We start from the raw sequence: 24,920 nt of genomic DNA on the forward strand, positions 1-24,920 counted from the left end.
TACATAGCATTTAAACAGTTCTTTAAAGTATGCAGAATGCTTTACATAAGTTATCTCATTGATCCTCTCCACAACTAAATGAAGTAGATGTTATTATCTTTATTTTACAGATGAGGAAACTGAGGCTGGTAGGGGTTAAGTGACTTGTTCAGGGTCACATAGCTAAGTGTCTGAGGCAGGATTTGAACTCAAGTTTTTCAAATTGCAACACTCTGCATCAGTTAGCTCGAGTGAGACCACCAAGAGAAGGAGGTAGAGGTTTTAGGGGAAAGATAATGAGAGATTAGAACAGGGATTCTAGGAACACAGCATGCTAAGGAACCTAGCTTCAGGGAGAAGTGTGAGGTGATGAGGACAGTGGCCTTCAGGGGGCAGGGGGAGACAAGCAGAGGGAGGGAGATGGAGAAGAGGGCAGGTTGGTCCAGAGCTTTGGCCCTATCTATCCTGAGCAGCAGCCACATGTCCACCTCTTCTTCCTCTCCCTGCCATGGAGTAGGAGAACCATTGTCTGGGGGCAGAGGACCTGGGTTTCAATCTCGGTTGTATTTCTAATTAGTTGTGTAACATTGGACTAATTGTTTAAACTTTCTGGGACTTAGTTTCCGTATTTGAAAAATGAGGGGATTGGACAATATGATTGCTGAGGATTCTTTGAGCTCTGAAGGCTGGGACCTGTGATTTACCCAGCTCCCCACAGCTGGCTTTCCTGATGATATATCATCTGGCCATGAGATTGAATTACTGACTGGAGGATTTGGGACCAATCTTGTTAGGCGAGAAGCCGACTGCTATTAGCCTAGGCGGGCGCCTTGTTGGACAGTCCCTAATCACCCTGCCTCCCTGGACACATTAGGATTGATGGGGAGCTCTGTAGCTCAGCAGAGGGAGAGCTGAGGGCAGGAAGGGGGCAGACATGAAGGACAGGCTTAGTGAGGAGGGACAGTCACCTGCAGGAAGTAACCTGCTCCACCGATTCCCTCCCTCCCTATTCCCAGTCTGGGAAATAAGCCTGAGCCAGAGGTGAAACATGGTCCTGCCCTCCATCTGGGAGGCCCTAATGAGGGGGGGAAGATTGGGGGAAGGGATAGGAAGAGTCATGGCCTCTGCCCTCAGGCAGCCCCTAGTCTAAGGGAAAGGAGGATGGGGAAGGGATCCCTGACTGATGGAGGAGGCAGGGCAGATTCTTCCAGACTGTAGACAGACACTTTGATAAATGACTGATAAACAAAGTGGGGCCCTTGGTGCCCAGTGGATGGAGAATAAAAAAAATGCCCCACCTGGGCTTGGGTTTCATCAAGGAAGGATTCCTAGGAGAGGTAAGTCTAGCTCCTGGTTTAAAGGGAGGAAAGGGAGCAGTATCGGGGACCCAGGGGTGATATCTCAGCACTATGCCAGGCATACTGAAGGTGCTTACTAAGTGTTTGCTGATTGATGTGTCCTTGATCTGCCACCACCCCCAGCTCTCCCTGTCACAGCCTCACCCTCCCCTCCCTGGCAGGTACACGGACTGGGATGAGCACAAGATACTCCACTGTTTCTGCTACACAGCTACTGTCCTTACCAGCACCCTGGCCTTCCAGAAAGAACAGAAGCTCAAGTGTGAGTGCCAGGTGAGCCCCCTCAGATGCCCAGTGTTCTTTTCCCAGCCTCCCCTTCCCTGTCTTCACTTTTCCCACTTTCACCTCATTGTTCTCCCCCTCCCCAGCCTCCCCTTCCCCTTCCTCCCCCTCTCTAGTCTCAGTTTTCTTTTCTCACTCTTCTCTCATTCTTCCCAGCTTTATCCTCCTAGTTCTCATCTTCAGGATTCCTCATGATTAAGTCAGACTAGAGGTATTCTAGGCAGGTCATTATAGATCAGAAGTGTGAGAGGAAAATAGAGCTGGGCCCTTAGAATGCAGAATGTGAGAGGTGGAAGGGACCTTAGAACACAGAATGTCAGAGGTGGGAGCGACCTTAGAACACAGAATGTCAGAACTGGGCCCTTAGAACACAGAATGTGAGAGGTGGAAGGGACCTTAGAACACAGAATGTGAGAGGTGGGAGCGACCTTAGAAAACAGAATGTGAGAGGTAGAAGGGACCTTAGAACACAGAATGCCAGAGGTAGGAGTGACCTTAGAATACAGAATGTCAGAACTGGGCCCTTAGAACACAGAATGTGAGAGGTGGAAGGAACCTTAGAACACAGAATGTGAGAGGTGGAAGGGACCTTAGAACACAGAATGTCAGAACTGGGAAGGGCCTTGGCACCAAAAACAAGAATCTTAAAGCTGGTGGAGACAAAAACCCTGGAGTTCAACCCCCTCATTTGTAAAGATGAGGGAGCAGAGGGCCAGAGAGCGGGGCTGGGTGGCCCTTAAGCCCCACAGTGAGTCACGGGCAGATCAGGGTTTCTCAGCGTTACTCCAGGGCGTCTTTGGCAGGACCTTGCTGTCCGGTGACTATGTGGCCCAGGAGAAGCAGCCTCCCCCTCTTAGCAGTATCACCCTATGACTTTGTTCCAGCGTTGCTCAGCATGCTGCTAGCTGTGGGCTGGAATCTTGGTGTGGGTGCCCTCCCTAGTGGTCACTGTTAGGTATTGTGTAAAGATGTTGGTGAATGCACATATGTGTATTTTATAAATGTGTGTGTATATGAAGGATTATATACAATGTGTGTATGTGTGTGTATGGATATGTGCATACATATATATATTCACATATCCATATCCATGTATCCATACACACATATCTATCTATCTAATCTTTCATTGACTTACAGAATGTTAGATCTAGAAGAGACCTTAGAGATGGTCTACTCCAGCCTTCCCATTTTACAGAGAAGGACTCTGAGGCTCAGAGGAGCGGAAGGGTCTTGGTTGAGCTCACATAGCTGTGTTGGGTCAAGAATCTGGGATTCTTGACTCTCCATCCAGGACTCTTTCCACTAAACATGTGATCACGGAAAACCTGAGTTCAAATATGGCTTTAGGTACTTACCAGATGCATACTTAACCTCTGCTTGCTTCAGTTTCTGCATCTGTAAAATGGGTTTAATAATAGCACCTAATTCACAGGTGATTGTGAGTATAAAAAGAGGTGATATTTATAAAGTGCTTTGCAAACCTTAAAATGCTAGTTTTATTCTCATGATTACTATTGGCAATAGTAATATTACTTATCAGATATGACTTATCAAAGGCTAGGGTGTATCTCCCAGATTCAAAGGACTGAAGGGTGAAAATGAAGGAGGAGTAAGTGCTGTAGCTGCTGAGGACTTTTGAGGACCTGCTGATTAAGAAACTGGAGGTTAGACATGATACCTAGAGACTGAAATCTCCATTTTCCCCCCATTCCTATTCACCCCTTTCTAGGCTCTTCTCCAAGTGGCAAAGAACCTGTTTACACACTTGGGTGAGTCCCCTCTCTCCATCAGCTTTAGGTGTGGGCAGGGATGGGGCTGAGGGTGGGTGGAGGCCAGGTCCCTATCCCTTAGCATAGAAGCCCAGTTTGGGTTTCCTTGGAGACCAGCATCACTTTGTGAATCTACATTCCCCAGATGATGTCTCCGTCCTGCTCCAAGAAATTATCACAGAAGCCCGGAACCTCAGCAATGCAGAGATGTGAGTGAAGTGGTCCAGGTGGAAGGGATGTGGGTCCTTCCCAGAGATGTGTGAGAATCATTGAGTACAGATCACGGGTTCTCATCCTTTTTTTGTGTGTGTCATGAACAGTCTGGTGAAGTCTATGAACCCCTTCTCAGAAACAAGTTTTTAAATGCATAAGATAAAATACATGAGATTGCAAAGGAAACCAGTTATATTAAAATACAGTTACTAAAACATTTTTAATAGAGTTCTTGGACCCTAGGTTAAGAATCCCTGAAAAGTCCAACTTCCTTCTTTTACAGAAGAAGAAACTGAGGCCCAGAGAAATTCAGTAACTTACCCAAGGTCTCCCAGTAGAGAGGTTCAGATAGCTGAGGGAAGGGGGTGGGAGGGCAGCAGCCTTGAGGAGGAGCTATAAGATGCCTGCCTCTCTCCTCCCCCTCTTTCCCTTCTTTTTCCCTCTTTTCCAAGAATGACAGGCTCTCCCACACTAGTATCCCTTGGCCAGTCTTCAAACACTCCCAGGAAAAACCTGTTGTGTTTGGTCAGCTTCAGGCAGCTTGTGGAGAATGTGGAATCCCAGAGGAGTGTTGTCTGAGGGGATAATGGACAAACTTGAACTCCGTTTGATGATTCTCTTTATTCCCTCTCCTTTTTGGGAGGAGAAAGTGCTGCTGCCTAGTGGGAATGTGGGTGGAGAACCCCAACCTTCCAGCAATTGGCAGGCTTCCTCCACTGCTGCTTCCTTTGGGAATAAGCCCTAGAAAACACTTTTATGGGTTGTAGTGTATGGAGTCAAGGGAAGGAGAGAGTAGATGCCAGGTTCATAACAGGACTCTTGTAATTGGCATCCACTCCTATCTTCCTCCTGACTCCATATATGGTAGCCCATAAGTCTGTTTTCTTAGGGTATCGTATTATAGAGGTGAGTGCAGGAGAAGGGTAAATGAAGGGATGTCAGGGATATCCAGTCTCTGATCCTAGGGAGTCAAGTAGAGTCGGGGTCCAAGAAGGTCCAGATGACTTGGAGAATTTATCAGGGATGGGAAATCTGTGACCTCAAGGCCACCTGTGGCCCTCTAGGTCCTCAAGTGCACCGTTTTGACTGAACTTGAAGTTTGGATTCAGTCAGAGGGGTGCATTTGAAGACCTAGAGGGCCACATTTGTTCTGTGAAGTTTGGAATCAAAGGACTGCACTTGAAGACCTAGAAGGCCACAGGTTCCCCACCCCTGATTTAGATTGATCTCTACCATTAAAGAATTTTAAGGAGTTACCAGGAAATGCCCTGGGGTCAAAATCCCTTGGGTTGTCACTAACATAGAGCTGGTGTATGGTTGGAAATCAGATGGGGATTCACAAGGTCAGAGGCCTGAGATGGGATCTTTTGCTCAGCCCTAGCCTGGAATTGGGGTCCATGCCTTTCTCAGGATGTTGCTCAGAGCTGCTGCCTTCTGGCCCCCATCGATAGCTCAGTGGCCCAGTTTTCCTTGCCTTGAGGGCAGTCATTTGATATCAGTGAGCACCTCCTTGAGTCCTGCACACACACTCTGAGGAGTTCTAACCCAGGCCCTCAGGGAATCTCTATTCCCAGGAGTGCCTGGGCAGGCATGAGGATCAGGGGCCTTCCTTACCCCTTTGGCCTCCCCACAGATGCTCCGTGTTCCTCTTGGATCAGAATGAGCTGGTGGCCAAGGTGTTTGATGGTGGTGTTGTGGATGATGAGGTAAGGGTCTGGGGAGATGGGGACTTGGAGGGGGACACACATAAAGATGGAGAATCAGATTGGGACCCTGTAGGGGGGTGCTGCTAGCTCCTAGCTGATAGACCCTGGAATTCACACCTCCTTCCTCTTGTTCTGGTTCACTTAGACCTATGAGATCCGCATCCCTGCAGACCAAGGGATCGCGGGGCACGTGGCCACCACAGGCCAGATCCTAAACATCCCAGATGCCTATGCGCATCCCCTGTTCTATAGAGGTGTGGATGACAGCACAGGCTTCCGTACCCGCAACATACTCTGCTTCCCTATCAAGAATGAAAACCAAGGTATGTGTGGGCTGTACTCTCTTACCCTTTCTGGCCCATGGGAGGTGGGTGGAGCCTCTCAGAGGACCACAGGCATTAGCCCATCCCCATAGGGTGGGACTGTGGGGTGTGGCAGGAGTCAGAGCTTCAGGGACCCTAGGACCTGCAGGGATATGAGAGTTGGGGAGCAAGGGAGGATGCCCCCTATCCAACCCCATTTCTATCCATTCCTCCAGAGGTGATCGGTGTGGCTGAACTGGTGAACAAGATCAATGGCCCTTGGTTCAGCAAGTTTGATGAGGACCTGGCCACAGCCTTTTCCATCTACTGTGGCATCAGCATCGCTCATGTGAGCCCTGAACCCTGCCCTGAGCCTCCTAGTTCTTTGGAATTCTACTTTGTGTGGGGGGTGGGGGAACCCCAACCTCCCCAAATCCCCAACCCCCTCCCCACCCCGCACCCTGCCCCAGTTCCTGTCAGGCCCTGTCAAGTCAATGAGTCAGTAAGCATTTGTTAAGCACTTAACTGTGTTCCTTCCCATGACTTTGCCTTCCTGTCCCTTGTAACTTCTGGGTGCAGGGTGAGATTGGACCCCTGGCATCATCTCCACTCCCAGCTCTCTGAGGCAGGGTGCATAACTCATTATCCCTTTCGTCATCTAGACCCAAGGCTTTCTTCTAAACTGAGAGTGGTGAAACTTATGAACTAGTCCCAAGCATGCTACTGACCCTTCTGTGTGATCTTGGACAAGTCTCTCCTCTTAGGGCTGTAGGCTCTCTCTTTGTGAAATGAGGATAATTATCATTTCAGCAGTGGGTGATAAAACTTCTCGTGCCCAATCTCCAAAGCTGGAGAAATAGAGTCCAGACCAAGGGCTCTTTGTGTGATGGATCCTTTTGGCAGGACTCCTTCTCAGGATAATACTTGTAGATACAAGGAAAATTTTCATTTTCACTTTCAATTCAATATAATTTTGAAGTAGTTGAAATTCATTTCAATTATATTGAAAAGCAGCTATCAAAATATTTTTAAAAATGAAGTTTACAAATCCCAGGTTGAGAAGCCTTGGTTTAATCAGTAGACAGATTTGGAACTGGTCATGTGATTGGATACAGGAGGTAGTTATTTAGCTATATTATTGTGTTATATGTAACTTTTAGCTATTTTTTATTTATTAGCTTTTACCTCTTAGCTAGGTCTTTAGTGGAGTGTCCCAAGGATCTTTGCTTGGCCCAGGCCTGTTTAACATTTTAAAAATGACTTGAGTAAGACATAGATAGTAAGTCTATCGATTCAAAGCTAAGAGGGTTAGCAAGTGTGTGTTTGTTCTTCGTTGCCCAAGAAGACCATGCCATCAGAGAAATGATGACATGACTTGCACTTGACTTTGTTTTGAGTGAGGGAGGGCTGTGCACGTCACGAGCCGCACTTCTCCTCCAGAGCCATCTGAATCCAGTGACCAGATATTCATCAGGATGACTGGAGATGATCCAGGATGAGGCAATTGGGGTTAAGTGACTTGCCCAAGGTCACACAGCTAGTGAGTGTCAAGTGTCTGAGGTGAGATTTGAACTCAGGTCCTCCTGACTCCTGCACTGGTGCTCTATCCACTGCACCACCTAGCTGCCCCAGGTTAGCAAACACTTAATGACAGAGTATGGAAGAGCCAGAATCCAAAAAGATCCAGGTTAGAATTTTGGACAAGTCCAGTAACCCTTAAATGTGTCAAGGATTGGTGATGTCCTCAGTGTGGCCATTCTCTCTACCAGTACAGATTGCAATCCCTCTAGGCCTTAGTAAATATTTGCTAATAAGATGAAATTTAATAGAGATAAATTTAATGCTCTAGATTTGGCTTCAACAGTCAACTTCACAAATACAGGATGGGGAGGAACGCAGGTCAACAAACATTTATTAATTGCCTTTTGTACTTAAGTACTTTATTAGGTGATGGGGATTGAAAGATAAAAAAAAAACTCCCAGTAATCCTATCTATCTTTTAAGATGTGTAAGTGGATAAGGGAATAAGCAGTATTTGAGGAGGGCAAGAGCTCTAATAATTGGGGGGAAGAGGCAGGCTTCCTGCAGGAGATGGTACCCAAGTCATTAGGGAAAGAGGTGTGGCTAGAAAAGCAACTCTTTTTCTTTTTTTGTGGCTCCTTCTCCCTCTCCCTCTCCCTCTCCCTCTCCCTCTCCCTCTCCCTCTCCCCCTTCTCCCCCTTCTCCTCCCCCTTCCTCTTCCTCTCCCTCCCTCCCTCTCTCTCTCTCTTTCTTTCTCTTTCTTTCCCCCCCTCCCTGTCCCTCTCCCTCTTTTTCCTCTCACACACACCCGTTTCTTGAGTTTGAGTTTCCCTCTCTCTCCCAGGCTGGAAATGCAGTGACCAGTCATGGACTCTTTCTCTGCTGATCATCATGAACACCTGAACTGTTTCCCACCTGGGCTGGTTTGACTCTCCTTAGGCAGCCTGGTAGTGCCCTACTCCCAAGAGCCTCACCATTTGGGTGCCAGACTTATTGTGGACAGCCGATTGGCTTTAGCTCTACTGTATGTAGCTCAGAGTTCCTGATCTCAAGAGATCCATCAACTTTAGCCTCCCCAGTAGCAGAGATTATAAGCATACATCATGGTTCTCAGCCTCTTATTTTGAAAAGTAGCTTTTTAGAGGTATCTTTTGCTTTTTCTGTCATCTATATTTCCACATATATATTTACTGCATATATGTATATATATATATATGAATGTATGTGTGTATGTACACCCCTTTCATCTCTCAGATTCTGGGCTCATCACCTGCCTTGACTGTCTCCTGGGCCTGTGAGGAGAGACAAAATCAGGAAGCACCATGTGCAGGCTTTTGCATCTCTCCTCCCGTCTCAGCCTCAGCCTCAGCCTCCTCTCCCTAAGGCTCCCTCCGCCCTTGCCCTGGGTTGCATTGCCACCAGACCAGCCTCTTGGGTGAAAGCCCTAAGAGAGTATCACTGTGCCTGGGGCCAGCTGTTGGCTGGAGTTCAGACACCTGTGTCCCCTGCTTCCCCCTCCAATAGCATGGTCCACATTTCCCCCTCCTCCTCACAAGTATTGATGGGAATAAAATACAAGGGAATGGGTGAGGGAAGATTCTGTGACTTAAGTGCCTGGATGAGGAATAGAGGAAGTGAACGCACGGATGTTCTGTGCAGAGAAGCCTGGACTAGTGTATTCTTTGTCTTTCTTCACTCTTGAACGTGCCAGGTGGGAGTGGATGATGATAATAGCACCTTCTATTTATATAGTGTTTACAAGCTACTTCGCTCTCAATAACCCAGTGAGGCAGTATTTTATTTTTATAAAAATAAAAATTTTTTAAATAAAATTTTTTATTTTATTTTTATTTTTTCAGGCTAGTATTTTATAGCTCTTTGTAAGGTTTGTAAAGTGCTTTGCATATCTTGGCTCATTTAATCCTCACAACAACCATATGAGTTAGATGCTATTAGCTCCATTTTACAGATGGGGAATCTGAGGCAGAGTGATTCAGTGACTTGACCAAGGTCACACAGCTGGGAATTGTCAAAGTTGGATATGAGCCTAGATCTCCAGACTCTAATCTAGGCTCTCTTTCCATCACACTAGGCTACCTGTCATGGGGGAATGAATGGAGTTGGTTGTTGGCTTCTCTTTAAGTTTCCATCACCATCCCTCCTTTTCTCTCCTCAGTCTCTCCTATACAAGAAAGTGAATGAAGCCCAGTATCGGAGCCACTTGGCCAATGAGATGATGATGTATCACATGAAGGTAAGGTCCTGCCTACCCCTCATCCACTGGTGGCATATGAGACACTGAGCTGAAAGGGGAAGAGCTGGGCTCTCCTACCACTGAAACAGTCAAGGGCTACATTGGGATAGGTGGAAGTTGAATGTAGGACAGTCAAGTTAAGGAAGCTTGATGTCTGAAGAGACCAGTGGGAGGACTGAGCAGGGGTGCCTCCGGTGTGCTGTATACATAGTGGTGTTATGTGGATGGATGGGTAGTGCAGCTTAAGTTTCATGTTTGGGAAGGGCGAGGCTTATATGGATCGATAATTTATTTAGATTTCATTAGGTATTTATTATTAGGTATCATTATAACTATCATGTGTGTATGCTTTCTAATGATCAGAGCTGCCCTTTAAGCAGAAGCTCTAGGGTCACCTATGGGGGATGTTGTGGGGAGCATTTCTGTTTGGGTATGGATCAGTTTAGATGCTTTCAAGATTGCTTCTGGCCCTAGAATTCTGGATAAAAGCTCAGCTAGAGCATCTTAAGGGAAAGAACTTGGCTTGTATTTGGGGGTATGGTGATTTAGCTGTAGTTTTTGGATTTATTGAATTATTTTTACATTACTGTTCCCTCCTAGTCTCTCTTCATCCTCTCCCTGCCTTCAAAGACCCTCTCTATTGTAATGAATAAGTAGAGTTAAGCAAAACAAACCGACACCTTGACGCTTCTCTCACATCTATCCTAGTGTAAGGGAGGGAAAGAGTCTTAAACACGAGGGTACCCGTGGGTACAGTAGCTTGTCTAGATCTTTAAAAGAGAGCAAAAGATGGACAATGAAGGGTCCTGGCCTGTGCCTCAGGCCCTGCTGCCCAGGGTACCAACTCTTCCTCTCTCAACCAATCTAAGGAATCTTTCCTTTGCCCCCTTTTATTTTCTTAATCAAATTCCCTGATCTCTGAATACCAGTGTAAGACCCTGAGACCTCAGAACTTCCAGGCCCTTAGCCTGTCTGTTCCTCTGGGCTCAGAGACCTAGGCAGCATAGTGGATAGGGGTCTAGAAGATATGAGCTCAAATCTTGTCTCAGACAACTACTGGTTGTGTGACCTTGGGCATATCACTTCACTTTTATAAGCCTTAGTTTCCTCATCTGTAAAATGAAGGAAAAAGAAGGGTTTGAACTGGATGTCCTCTAAGGTCCCTTCTGACCTGCTGTTTCTGATTCCTAACCACTTGCCCTCCTCCTGCCCTGCCATTGTAACTGGACCCACCCTTGTCTGACATCGGCTCCCTCATTTCCTTCCTTGTCCTGGCTATGGAACATTTTTGAGCACTCACTATGTGCAGAGCCCTGGGCATACAAATAGAAAAATAGGACAGCCCTTGCCCTGAAGGAGCTCACCTTTTGATGGGGGAGACAACAAACATGGAAAGTTTCAGCTACAAGTTTGATGGAAAGGTCCCATGGTCCTTAGGGTGCACAGTAGCAGAATAGGTGATGAAGCCTCTTCTTTAAAGTCATTTGCACCCACAAAATCACATGATTTTATAATGATAGGCTTTCTCAGTTATTCTGTGCAGGTGAAATTCTTTGGGTGCAACTTCTTCCATCTTGATCCTTTCTAAACCAGAAAAGACTGGGTCCCTAGCACTCATTTCCAAGTAGAATGAATGACTTTTTTAGCCCCATAATACCAGCCACTTGAGTTTGAGATTGACCAACCTGGGTGGGCTGGATTAATCTCTTTGTTTTGTTCTACCCCCTTTGGCTCATTCACTCAGTCAACATTTATTAAACACTCAGCTGCATACTAGGCACTTTGCTAGGTGCTAGGCATACTAAGACAAAAACAGTTCCTGGCCTCAAAGAGGTCGCGTTCTTTTGGAGAAGACAACATGTTCACACACATACTTCCAAAATACATATGAGATAATTTGTGGGGGGTTTTGGCGGGGGAGATACTTGTAGCTGGGAAGATCAGCTTCATGGAGGCGTCATGAGCTGGAGGGGGAAATGCCAAACCACTCCAGTATCCTTGCTAAGAAAACCCCAAAATGGGGTTAAGAAGAGTCAGAAACAACTTAACAGCAGCAATGATACTGCCACCACCAACTCCAGGAGGTGTCACTGGAGCTGAGCTTTGAAGGGAGTTAGGGATTCTAGGAGGAGTTTGGCCAATCAGGAAGTCTGGTTGGCAGGCTCAGGCTACTACACCCTCACTTCCATATAACCACTGAGCAAACTTGTTATCTTCACTTGTGGGATTTATAACCAGAAGGGACTTAAAAGGTTTACCTGTCCACTCCCAACCCTTTACAGATGAGGAAACTAAAAGGCAATGTTTGGGGGGTGGGATGGGGGGAGATTGCCCAAGAGATATATAGGCAGTAACATTTCTGAAGCCAAATGCAATACTCGTTCCACTATTCCATGCCTTGAGGATTATTGTCCCCCTTTTCTAGGTGGGGAAACTGAGGCACAGAGAGGTAAAGAGCTTTTTCTTTTGAAAAAGATATTGATGTCTTTGGTTTTTATAACATCCACATTTGAAAAACTTTCATTAGGTTCACTTAACTAGTTCATTCAGTTAGGTTCTTTGACTAGTGGACCTAATAAGTGAACCTAATTAGATTCAAATTTTTAAATGTAGGTGATTTAAGTGTTAGAACTGAGTTTCAAACTCAGGTCTCTCCCCAAAGAATACCACTGTTCCCCTACATGTGGTTGGCCACAGTGTATTTAGGGAGGGAGGAGGATGCTGATATACTTTGGTGTCCCCCCCAATTGGGTGGTGGTGTGATGGATAGGGAAAGGGGTCCTCAGTTCCCTAAGCTCTGTCTCTCCTAGGTCTCAGATGATGAGTATGACAAACTCCTTGGAGATGGGATCCAGCCAGTCTCAGCCATTGACTCCAACTTTGCCAGTTTCACCTACACCCCACGATCTCTTCCTGAGGATGACACCTCCATGGTGAGCTCACCCTTCCTTCAGGCCCAGTTGATGGGTGGTCCCAACCTGTCACAGGCATGGGAGATGTGCAACAAGGTGGACTCAGTTTAGATAAGGAGAACTTCCCAGAGAAATGGGCCACAGAAGGGCTGTCATGGGACATTGGGAGTAACCTTGCTTCACACTGCAGAGAGGAAAAACTAGGACTAACCAATGGGAAAATGATAAAAATAGGTAGCCATCATCATGGAAGGAAGAACTTTCTAACAATTAGAGCTATTTCACAGTGGGCTTGGCTGCCTCAGGAGGTACTCTGTTATTAAAAGGTCTGAGCAGAGTCTGGATAGCTGCTGATTAGGGAGGATGTAGAGGGATTCCTGCCTTGGGCAGTGGGGGGAAGGGTGTGGGAATAAATGTGGTCTCTGAGGTCGCTTGCAGTTTGGTAGGGTCTGGGGAAAGGGCATTGGGAAAGGGGGTGGGGGTGCTGCCAGCCTGCTGATCTACCTTCTTGCTCTCCAGGCCATCCTGAGTATGCTCCAGGACATGAACTTTATCAACAACTACAAGATTGATCGACAGACACTGGTCCGGTGTGTGTTCTGGCCCCTGATCCTGGGTCTGGGGGCCAGATTTGGTTCTTGTCCTTAGGTAGCTTCTGCTTGGAGGAGGAGAGACTTCCTGCCCTTAAGAGTCCCTAGTGTGAGGGGGTGTGTGGCTCCTGCCCTTAGGAGCCCCTAGTGTGAGGGGAGCATGTGACCCCTGCCATTGGGAGCCCCTAGTGTGAGGGAATGTGGCCCCTGCCTGTGGGAGCCCCTAGTGTGAGGGGGCAGAGAGATATACCTGTTGCCCTCCCCGAGTCCACAGAGTGAGGGCAGGATGGGAACAGCGAAGGGACAACCTAGGAGAGTTTCTTTGAGGTGGGTGAAGAGTGCCGAGTCCCCTCCTGATACCTAGCTCCTGTATAGGTTCTGCCTGATGGTGAAGAAAGGTTACCGAGACCCTCCCTATCATAACTGGATGCACGCCTTCTCCGTCTCTCACTTCTGCTACCTGCTCTATAAGAACCTGGAGCTGTCTAAATATCTGGAGTGAGTGATCCTAGCCCCCAGGTCCATCAGCCCCTCTTCCAGGGATCCTTATTCAGCTGCATTAGAGGGAACTGAGGCTCAGAGTGGGGAAAGAACCTATGCAGGTCATGGAGAGAGTGAGGGGCAGAGCCTGGGCCAGAGCCCTAACCCGCTGACTCAGAATGTTTGAGCTAGAGAGAGATTGAGTTGAGTTAGAGATGATCTGGTTCTGTTCTACCATTTTACAGATGAGGAAACTGAGGCCCATATTAGGAGCACTTTCCAGAAATCAGACAGGAGGTGTGCCAGAGCCAGCTCTGCCCCTCCCACTCAATTGTTCTTTCCTCAGTTGAGCATTTCTACCTTGGAAATCGACAAAGCCACAACCAGCTCTCCATTTAGCATTTTGTTGACTGTCTGGCCCAGAGGTGTCAAACACTTGGCAGGCTAGAACCAGATTACAATGGCATTGGGAAATACTGAACAAAATAAAAAAAAATAAAAGAAAATATAGCTAATATTACAAATGAAGCCATTCTGCAGCCTGCAGGGTCCTTGTGTAGGGACTAGCAGCTGCTGTTTCCATTTGAATTTGACATCACATGTCCAGACTTAAGAGAGTTTCAATCCAGACCATGTTCAAGACCAGTTTACAATCTAATAGGAAAGTCAAGTGCAGAAATACAAGGGGAATGAGATGTGCACAGGGGAGTGCCTGGCCGTGTGCTGTGACAGGTTTTTAAGGTGAGAAAATTCTCTCAGCTGTAGGGATCAGGGTAGGCTTTCTGGAGAAGGCAGGGCCTGGAGCAGTTGGGCCTTGGAGGACTGAGGAAGGGGCTTTGCCAGGGCTCTATCCACTGACTCAGGCCATCTCTGCAGTTCTGAGGTATCCACTCCCTCAGCCTTCCCCTTCCCCTTTCCTCAGAGAGTGGGAGGGGCAGGGGAAGTCTGGATCAGCTTCTCTCTGAGGGTCTCATCTCTTTCCTCAGTGACATCGAGATCTTTGCCTTGTTTGTCTCCTGCATGTGCCATGACTTGGACCACAGAGGCACCAACAACTCCTTCCAGGTGGCTTCGGTGAGCCTCTGGCCCATGGGGCTTCCCCCTCTCTAGCCCTTCCTGTGAGGAGTGGAAGGGATGCTTTAGCTTTCTCTAACCAGTCAGGAGATGAAAGCCCAGATGCTTGATCAGGACAGGCTTCCTAGAGGAGGAGGTGCCCGGGTGTGGGAGAAAGGTGGGTGGAAGAAGGACTAGCCCAGCTCAGGGGCTCAGAGAGGGTGAGGTAGGAGGCATGGGGTCAGGTGGGTAACTCAGGAAAAGGCTTGCCCTGGGAAATATGGGACAGAAATCTAGGTGCTCCAGGGGTGCAGCTAACAGCCAAATCCCCTGGGGACTCTTTCAGAAATCCGTGCTGGCTGCGTTGTACAGCTCCGAAGGCTCTGTCATGGAGGTAATAATGATAAAAATGATTCATTTACCAGTTACTTTCCTTCCAACAGGTAGGAAATGAGGTAGGTAATGCAAATATCATCATCCCCATGTGAGAAATGAGGAGACAAATCCAGAGAGTGGAAGTGACTTATCCAGAATCTCACTGCTTCCAAGACCAAGCTATTTCCCCTCCCCCTGCTGCTTTTTTCCCACCAGTCCCCACAGACTACTCCTCTGAGCTGGCATAAAACTCCTAGGGAGCCCAGGGCCAGTCTGACCTTTCCTCTTTCTCTCTATTCTGCCCCAAATCTCTTCCAAGCTAGCTCCAGAGAAGCCCTAAGTTGGTTCTCCATTCCCTCCATCTTTCCCTTCTTCTCCCTCCCACCTCTGCCCCCAACCAACTCAGCACCCATAGAGAGAGTTTACAGAATAAACCTCATTCATATCTCACTGGGGAATAGACTTTGAGAATATTATGAATAATTTTTGAACTAGAAAGGACCTGAGAGTCCAATCCCCCTTTCTTTTAAAAAATGTTTTGTTGGGGAAACTAGGTGGTGTGGTAGATAGAGCATTGGCCCTAGAATCAGAAGAACCTGAGTTCAAAACCAACCTTAGATGCTTACTAGCTGTGTGACCCTGGGCAGGTCACTTAACTCTGATTGCCAAACAAAAATATTTTATTAATATTTTTTAAACTGTTTCTTCCCAGTGACTTCTCCCCCTTCTCCCCTCTCCTTTCCCTCCCTTTCCCACCTTTTTTCTCCAGTAGAGAAACGGATTTGAGACTCAGAGGGAAGCAGTGACTTACCCAGGGTCACCTAAAAGGTGTCAGAGGCAGGACTTGAACACATTGCTTTTTCCTGTATGCTATGCGACTGCGCCAAAGTTGGTTTCAGGCCAGAAGGAACTGGAAAGACTTCCTGGAGTATAGGTGATACCCTATAAGTTCATTCCAGCTCTGAACAGTAGGGAGGAAGTCAGAATAGGTGGAAGACAGAATGATGTGGAAGAAAGATCATTGTAATCTGTCAGGCAGCTGGGTGAAGCTACTATTTTCAAACTGTGCAACCCTTAACCTCTCTGTGTCTTGATTCCCCCTGGGTAAGATGAAGGGGTTGGAATGGCTGCCTTGGATTCTCAAAAACTAAAGGGCTTGAAGAAGAGATCTGATGACCATGTGTGATTATAGGGCTCATAGGGCTAGAGCAGGAAGGGGAGTCAGAGGTCTAGAGTCCAACCCCCTCATTCTACAGGTAAGGAAATTGAAGCCTAGGGAAGGAAGGTGATTTGCTATGGTCCCAAAGATAGTAAATGTCAGAGGCAAATTTCAGAAAGGGGATCTCCACGCACACTCCACTGTGGGAGAAGCAGTTAACAAATGTTCTTGTACCTTCAGGGATTCTGAGAAATTCAAGAATCAATGAGTGGGGTGGAAGAGGTACATTTATTTCCAGGGGTGAGGCTTTTGCTTGAATCACAAATGGGAACAGCTTCTAATTATCTGGTCATATAAATTTGAAGTGGGAGGGTCAGGACTTGAACTCAGATCTTCTGCCCCCAAGGTCAGAACTCCTTGTCCTCCCACATATTCCTATTTCCTCCTTTTCCTTACCCACAATTCCCCTGGTCTGACATAACCCTCACAGAGAGCCTGGGGGTCAGTCTGATTTTTTCTTTTTCTTCTCCATCATTCCCCAAACCTTATTTTCCCAGTTTGCTCAGCAACCAGACCGACTCATGTTTCTTTGGCTGCTCTGGGTCTCAGCATCTCCTCTTGGGAGGGGAAGGAGAGTGGGGCAATGGAGCAAAAGCATCCAGATGGGTACTCAAACAGGGTCTCATCCCTACCTCCTCTTTTCCCCACAGAGACACCACTTTGCTCAGGCGATTGCCATCCTTAACACCCAAGGTTGCAACATCTTTGATCACTTCTCCCGGAAGGTGACAGATATTCAGTCCTGAGTCGTGTGTGTGTGTGTGTGTGTGTGTATGTGTGTGTGTCTGTACTTGTGTGTGTGAGTGTGGGTGTGTGTATATGTGACATTCTTTCTCCTAGGGTTTGGGGGAGGAGGATGGGGACAAACCAGTGTGGGGAGGGAGAGGTAAGTAAGCACAGTGTCAGGGTTTGGGGCATAAGAATCTGAAGGGTGGGAGATCTGGGGGCCCTGAGGGAGCTAGGCTGTGACCCAGTGCCCATCTCCTGGTCACCACAGGACTACCAACGGATGCTGGATCTGATGAGAGACATTATCTTGGCTACTGACCTAGCCCACCACCTACGCATCTTCAAAGATCTTCAGAGGATGGCTGAAGGTATACCTTTCAGAGACCCAGATGCTGGGGTGCTTCCCACCCTTCCTTTGTACTCCTTAGAGGCCCTGTGGATGTGAGAGGTAGAGGTAGGAGGCGGGGTGGAGGAAAAATTGATGACTTGGAAGCAACCATCCATTTGGCCTGGAGAGAGTCGGTGAGAGGAAGAATCCTTTGTAACATGTGCTCTTGAGCCTCAGGCCCCCCGTTCCACATTGCCATCCTGGGACACCAGCTTTTAGGGCTTATCTAAGTGATATTTGCTTTCTGCTCCAGAGTGCTCACTTTTCACTATTTTCTAAAGACCCCTGATCTCTGAATCCCAACTCTAAGCTACCCCTGCACCTCAAGACTGGCCCTGAACCTGCTTGGCTCTTAAATTTATTTCACCCAGGCCCTAATCCCTGTCCCCTCTCTCTTGATACAGTCACCTAACTGGACATCCTTAGTATGGTATCATCTGCTCCCTTTCCCTCTTCTCCCTTGCCTCTGTACACTCTATACTTGAGTATTTTCTTGGCTTGATTTTCAAGGAAAGAAAGAACAGAGAGATAGAAAGATTTAGAAACGATACAGCAGAAATGCATGCATCAAAAATCCCCCCACAGAGTCCTAAACATCTCTCTGGAAGGGGAATCTTAGGGTCCAACCCCCTCATTTTACAGATGAGTCTGTGAGATTTAGGGAGGATAAGTTAATGGCCCATGGTCACACAGATAGTAAGTGTCAGGGGTGGGATCTGAACTCAGGTCTTCATATTTATAGGCTCACTTTAGTGAAATGCAAATGTTGGCTTCCCCTTCAGAGCCCATTTAGAGCACCTCCCACTGGCTCCATGGAGCATTCACTCTTAGATAATCGGGAAGCCTCTTGATGGCTTTGTCCTCCACCCACAGTACTGGGTCATCTCCTTCAGGTGAGAGAGAGCTAATTGTATCTCTATAACTATATAACTATAGGGCAGAAAGGGAATGGGATAGTTCTAGTCACCTGGAATAAATGTGGTATTGTGGAAAGATCGATGAATTTGGAGTCAGAAGACCTGAGTTCAAAGTCCACCTCTGATGCTTATTGCCTGTGTGAACTTAGGCAAGTCGATTGATACCTTGGGGCTTCAGTTTCCTCATCTGTATAATGGGGGGGTGGGGCTAGAGGACCTCTAAAGTCTATTCCAGCTCTAAATCCTCATGTACATTCAGAATTCATAATTTGAATCAATGGGTATTTCACACTTCCATGAATGCCAGACCTCCTGTTACTGTCCCCTTAGTAGACTATATGACTATATTTTGGGCCCTCCTGGCTAGTAATAGTATCTGTTTCTTTTTTGACCAGCAACACTGAGTGTCTTCCCCTCCCAGTTTGATTTTTTTTTTAATTAAAGGGGCCATCCCTTGACTCATTTCTTTAAGAGGCCTATTCATTGAATGGGCATTACCTCACTCTGAGTACATGAAAGGCCTTACCCTAAAAGGGCCAGGGTCTCCCATTGCATCCTGAGCCATCTCTAGTCATCCTGATAAATATCAGGCCACTGGACCCAGATGGCTCTGGAAGAGAAAGTGAGGCTGGTGAGTTTGCACAGTTCTCCTTCTCTCATATCAAAATCAACTGCAAGTCAGGTCATCATCTCCCTGATGTAACAGACCCCTCTGAGAACAAAGGACAAACCACACATAGCAGACAAATTCCATGAGTTATTCTAAGCAGAAGCATCTTCTCCCTTCCTTCTCCTTGGTGCTAAGCCCTGGGATGACAGACACACCCCTCAGCTCATCTCATTCTCAGTCCTGGAAGGCTTTCCAGCTTGCTAAGACCTGTCATAGCCTGGGCTCTCCAGGTTCAGCAGGTTCAGGCCTTTGAGCCTGGGATGGGGATATATGTGTAAAGGTGCAGTACTACATTATGACTATCAGGTGTCAGCATCCCTCCCATGTCTACAGAAGTGATTCCTTCTAAGAGGACCAGGCTCTGTTCCTTGGAGGCTTTTTTGTTTTACTTTAATTTTGGGGGGGAGTGTCATGCCTCCCCCTATGTATGTGTCCCAATGCTTTCTCTCTCCTATTTTCTGCATGCAGTGGGTTATGACCCAAAGAATAAACAGCACCACAGTCTCCTGCTCTGCTTGCTCATGACCTCCTGTGACCTCTCCGACCAGACCAAGGGCTGGAAGACCACGCGGAAGATTGCGGTGAGTGCCCTGTCTCCCCCTTTCCCTACAGGCAGTGAAGTTTGGTTTCTGCAGCCCAGTACCCAGGCCCTGAGGAGTGGTCTTAGGCACGTGGCTCAGCTGTCAGTACTGGGCTTGGCCACTCCAAGATAAGAGGTGCAACTCTTCAGGGAGGACTGAGCACTGGAGTTGGGCCATGAAGGATGGGTGGATTTCTGCAAGTGAAGCTGGAATTGGGGCATGACAACGTGACCCTGCCCCAAGGCATGCTTCACACAATCACCTAGTTGGTTATTGTGTTCATCAGAGTGCTGTAACATCTTTTCTAGGCCCAAATCTTATGATCATGGAAGTCAATGCTCTAATTTTGCCAGGAAGGAAACTGAAGCACAAAAAGGGGAAATGACTTGCCCAGGATCCCAATTTAAGGGACAGAACTGGAAATTGTTTCCTCCTGATTCCCAGGGATTCAAAGGGTTTTCCCATCCCATCAGTCCCCCTCATTCTGAAGGAGTCACACATTGGTGTTGCCAGGAGGGACTCTGAGATCAGACTAAAGGCCCCAGTTTGGTCCCTGAATCAGTTTCTTGAGGAATAGGGGAGTCAAAGACATTTGGGAACTCATGGATCTGTATTATGCTTTCAGGAGCTGATCTACAAAGAGTTCTTCTCACAGGGAGACTTGGTATGTGTGTTCTCCCACCTTACCCATGGGTCAAGTGGCTGGCTGGAGCTGGGAGTCCCCATAATTCCCAACCTATCCCCTCCATAGTTAGGGCCAGAGTTCTAGGACTCTGGGGAACCCTTGGGAAGGAGGGAGGTTGGTCAGAGTGGGCTCAGTGCTTACCTTACTCAGTCAGGCAGAACTTCTGTGTGTTTGGTGGAAGGTGGCTGAGGACCAGGAAAGGATAATGGGAAAGAAGTGTCCTGTCCTCCGGGGGCTCCCATTCTGAAGGTGGGGAAGGACTCCTGCTCCTAGGGAACCCGTGGTTTTAGGGGGAAACATGACTAGCATATTTAGGGAGCTCCTAGTCTGAGGGGAGTCAGTATGTCTGCACTTAGGGAATCCCCAGAATCCTAGAAAGAGTGAGGGGCTGATCCCAGGCTTCAGTGAGGAGGAGGCCAGGCCTAGTCTGACCTGTGAGAAGTTTCTAGTCTTGCCAAACTGAGGTTTGATAGGGGTTGCCATTCTAAGATATGGGGGTAGGGCAGGGGCAAGGGCCTGGGACAGAGTTGGTGCTGGTTATGTCTCTCCCAGGAGAAGGCCATGGGTAACCGACCCATGGAGATGATGGACCGAGAGAAGGCTTACATCCCTGAGCTCCAGATCAGCTTCATGGAGCATATCGCCATGCCAATCTACAAGTGAGTGTGCTTGGAAGCCTTGCCATCCTGTACCTAGGACTGGGGAGGGGGTTAGGAGGCAGCAGTTCTATTGGATTCAATTTGGCAAACCTCAATCATGTGACTAATGTGTGCTGGGATACAATGATGTGGAGGGAGGTAAGTAGGTAGAGAGAGAGAGAGAGAGAGAGAGAGACAGACAGACAGACAGACAGACAGACAGAGAGACAGAGGGAGCTCAATCTAGTGTCGGAAGGCTGGGTAAAAGGAGATAAGGTATGTACACATAATTTTATACCAGGTAGGAAGGAATGAGAGAGCCCAAGGGTTAGATGCATGGCTGTGGGGGGGCAAAAAAGAGGAAAGGATCTCTTCTGTCTAGGGGTAGTAGTGATCAGAGAAGCTTTCATAGATTACACAGGTAACCCTTAACCTGAATCTTGAAGATGGGTGAGATTTTAGCAAGTAGTGATGGGGAGGGGAGGATATTCCAGGCTTGGGAATATCACATGGACAAAGGTGTGCAAACTGGAAAGTTTGAGATGTGTTCAGGAAAGGGTAAGTCATTCATTTCTCCTTGAGCAGATGAACTGTATGGTGTGGAGGTGGGTTGGGAGGAGGAGATGAGATTGGGAGCAGCCTAGAGGGCCATGACTGAATTCTGGAAGGGAGTATGGAACTGTGGGAAGTAGACACTATTTGGGGTCAGAAGAGCTGGATTCAAGTCTTGTCTTCTGTTTAGTACCAGTGTGACTTTGGACAAGTCACTGAACTTCTCTAGGCTTGTTTCCTCATATGTAAAGTGAGAGGGGATTGGACTAGCTGCACTCAGAGCTCTCTCCCAGTTCTAGGTGTAGGACTCTAAGGACTTTCTCTCCCAAGGGCTATGGGAGCCATGACAAGTTCCTGAGGAGGGGAAGAGCGGGTGTGTAATGCATGAGGTGGCTGTGCAATAGGATGGGCCATTTGTCTAGGCAGGAGGAATTGGCTTAGTTGGGGCCCATGGGGGTAGAGAAGAGGGGGTGGGTGTGGAGATGTTGGGAGAGAAGGACCAGAAGCTAGAGGCTGATTGGATGAAGAGGTGACAGAGAACAGCTTGTCAGGAGGGAGCAGGTTTGGGGGTGGGGGCGTGTAGCTTGTCCCTCACTCTACAGCTATGTTCCCTTCATGTGGAGGTGGGCTTGGGGCCTGGGCCTTGGTGCATCTACTCTCCAGGAGTCCTGGCTCAGTCCTGTCCTCTCCATCCCCCACCCCACAGGCTGCTGCAAGAATTGTTTCCTAGAGCTGCAGAATTGTATGAGCGGGTCGCCACCAACCGGGAACAGTGGACCAAGGTGTCCCATAAGTTCACCATTCGAGGCCTGCCCAGCAACAACTCCCTGGACTTCCTGGATGAGGAATATGACATTCGGGAACCGTGTGATGATGGTGACAAGGTCAATGGGTGCTGCAAGCTGGACGTGGAAGAGTGAGAGAGATGTTCTCCTTCCCTCTGGGGGCAGGAAAGGGAGGAGCAAAGAGAAAGGACATTCCCGCCTCCCCTCACCCTCACCCCTCCACCCCTAACCCAGAGACCCCTTTGTAAAATTTGTCCTTTGTTTCTGGCTTGGACGGTCATGTTTATTGAAAATACTCTAGATTCTGTCCCCTCTGCCTCCTTCCCCAGCCAGGAACTGAGGAGGCCTTGGGGGTGACATGGCATCAGTCCTGGGTATCCCTCTCTCTAGGGGAGCCTTGGATCCCGTCTGCCCCTCTGGCTGGATCTTTCTCCAGACTTACTCATAATTCACCTTATCCCTAGGTGATTTCTCCAAATGTTACCTGTTTAGTTCTCTTGCCTTGGGGCTCCTCCTGGATCTCTGGGGATTTGAGAAGGAGACCTGTGGTCAATATGGATCTGAACTTGTAAGGGTTGAGTGAGCCATGGTGGAGGGGTGAGGAGCGGGGAGAAGAGGAAAGAATCAAGTTTATTACTGATTTGGGAGGTGAGAAGTATAAATCAGGAGGACAGAGGTGATCCTCCAGTCCAATTCTCTTATTTTATAGAGGTTCAGAGTGAGGAAGGGACTTGTCCAAAGTCACAGAAGTGGTGCAGTGGCAGAATTGAGATCTGAGCCCAGGTCCTCTGATTCCCAGGTCCAGGTTTTTTCCTCTATGCCATGCTTTGTCCCATATAAAGTTTACAGAGCACTTTCAGCACCACCAGCCTCCGAGGCAGATAGTGCAAGTACAGTTATCTCATTTTATAGGGGAAGAGGCTGAGGCCATCAAGGTTAAGTGACTTGCCCAGGGCTCCTCAGGAAGTAAACATGGGAGGCAGGATCCATGCCTAGACCTCTCCTGACTCTGAGTCCTTTGCTCTTTCCAGGGCACCACACTTCCTCTTATGAAGACAGGGTATGGGGTCACAGACCTCCTCTTCTACCTGTCCTGAGCCATGTCTCTTTTGATAGCCCTGACCCTGCTCTAATGAGGCAGCTCTTTGAGCTTACAGCCTACCCCAAAGTTCAGGAGAGAGGCTCAGCCATTCCCAAGGAAGAGGCCAGTACCTCCTCCCACCATTGAGGCTCAGGCTGTGAGAACAATGCAGACCTGTCCCCCACTTACCTGTGATAAAACACAGGTTTATCATGGCTAGAAGTGGGGTAGAGAACTGAGTGTCCTTCTCTCTTCTCCCCCACCAAAGGGCTTTTGACTGGGCAGTGGCCAGAGAGACAATATGATTTCTAGTAATGGGAAGGACAATGGATGGGGAGTGAAGTGACCTAGATTCTGGGATGGATTCCATCACTGACTAGCTGGGCAGCCTTGCCCTCTCTGGGTTTCATAGGATCATGGGATCATAGATTTAGAGGTGGATGTTTCCTTATCTATACAACAGGTTAGTGGTGGATGGGAAGAGGGTTGGACTTGGTGGTCTCTAACGTTATAACCACATTTCTGTGGCATTGTGGAGACCCAGGAGTGAGGCCTCATCACACTTTGACAATTTTCCCAGAGATATCCACTGGTCCTACTGGATCCCAGGGACCAGAGCACATCCAGGACTTCTTAGACTTCTAAGTATAGACCCTGGCCAGTGAGCAGGAGCCCTGGACCCTCTGTCCCTTCTCCGCTTTCATCCCCCAGACAAATCACTAGCTTCTCAGGCCTGGGATCTCCATCCCTTTCTTGCAGCCATCCAGAGAGAGGGACCCAGTCCTTGAGCCCCTCTGGGCCTTGCTGCATATCTGTGGCTTCAGCCACAGCTGGGACTGGACTCTTCTCTGTCCTGAAGGCCATATACACCCTCCCCCCACCTTCCTGTCTCCCCCTCTGGCCACCGTCCAAGGTCCTGGGGAGATGTCATAGGAAACAAAGATTCAGCACTCCCATCCCTATCCCGTTTCTCTCTTTTTCTGTCTTGTCTCTGTCAGTGTCTTGAGTGGATGTTGTTTGGGCTGGGGCAGAGCTGGGCAGGGAGGGTTCGGGGTGGGGGGTGGGGTGGGGTGGGGAGAGAATGGGTTCATTTGCCTTATCTATTCTGAGTTGCCTTTAGAGAGACTCGTTTTTTGTATCTGACTATGTAGGGCTCTGTGCAGATGTTGTAAATGGTCCTGTTGGCTGATCGCTTTGTACATGAGAATAAATCTATTTCTTTCTATCAAATTCCTGGAGAGCATCTCTTTTAAGGGCTGGCCAGAGTGTGGAAACTTGGGGAGGTAGCATGGGGCTGGGGAAGGAAGCAAATGGGGTTTTTTCATCCATTACACACAGGTGCTAAACCAAACAAACCTAATTCTTCTTCCAAATAACGAATAATGAATGCTTGAATATACCTTTCATCCCCCACCTGCCCATCCCAATATCTTCTCCAGGATAAACAACCACAGATCCTTTAAATAGTCCTCATCTGGCATGACCTGAAGGTATTTTACCACCTTGGTGAAGGGGAATGGTTTACAAAGCTTCCAGGTGGCACTTGTCTCCCATAGTGGTGCCTGGTATGTACCTCAGACCCAGAATCCAAGCAGATAAACCATTGGTGAGACTCAAAGACAAACAGGAAGTGGAGTAAACACACCAAAAGTCTCAAGAAAAAGAACAAGACAGCAAATTCTAAGGATTCCCCAAAGAACAGGGAATGGAAGAAAGAAACTCCTAGATGGGAATGCCTTCCCTTCTAACTTGCACTTCCTCCTATATCTCTGTCCCTTTCTTGACTGAACAGGATCAATATTTCCCTCCTTTTTGAGGGAGTGTGGGATGTGTTTGTGTATGTTTGTGTCAGATTGAGTCCTAGAGAAGACTTTTTCT

General features: G+C 47.9%; 1 protein-coding gene across 1 annotated transcript in view; it reads left to right on the forward strand.

The window, feature by feature from the left end:
- PDE2A (phosphodiesterase 2A) overlaps nt 1–23,918 on the forward strand; it is a 165,367-nt gene extending 141,449 nt beyond the window's left edge. The window contains exons 14-31 of the mRNA XM_072610959.1: nt 1,499–1,610; nt 3,352–3,391; nt 3,537–3,600; nt 5,238–5,310; nt 5,456–5,633; nt 5,849–5,961; nt 9,310–9,387; nt 12,198–12,320; nt 12,819–12,889; nt 13,265–13,387; nt 14,356–14,443; nt 14,769–14,816; nt 16,667–16,741; nt 17,014–17,113; nt 19,189–19,301; nt 19,927–19,965; nt 20,539–20,645; nt 21,883–23,918. Coding sequence (XP_072467060.1) covers nt 1,499–1,610; nt 3,352–3,391; nt 3,537–3,600; nt 5,238–5,310; nt 5,456–5,633; nt 5,849–5,961; nt 9,310–9,387; nt 12,198–12,320; nt 12,819–12,889; nt 13,265–13,387; nt 14,356–14,443; nt 14,769–14,816; nt 16,667–16,741; nt 17,014–17,113; nt 19,189–19,301; nt 19,927–19,965; nt 20,539–20,645; nt 21,883–22,096 — 1,759 coding nt within the window. The 3' untranslated portion in view covers nt 22,097–23,918. The remainder of the gene's footprint in view (nt 1–1,498; nt 1,611–3,351; nt 3,392–3,536; nt 3,601–5,237; nt 5,311–5,455; nt 5,634–5,848; nt 5,962–9,309; nt 9,388–12,197; nt 12,321–12,818; nt 12,890–13,264; nt 13,388–14,355; nt 14,444–14,768; nt 14,817–16,666; nt 16,742–17,013; nt 17,114–19,188; nt 19,302–19,926; nt 19,966–20,538; nt 20,646–21,882) is intronic.
- Nucleotides 23,919–24,920: the final 1,002 nt, after the last annotated feature.

Source organism: Notamacropus eugenii, chromosome 5, assembly GCF_028372415.1.
Source record: "Notamacropus eugenii isolate mMacEug1 chromosome 5, mMacEug1.pri_v2, whole genome shotgun sequence".
NCBI lineage: Eukaryota > Metazoa > Chordata > Mammalia > Diprotodontia > Macropodidae > Notamacropus > Notamacropus eugenii.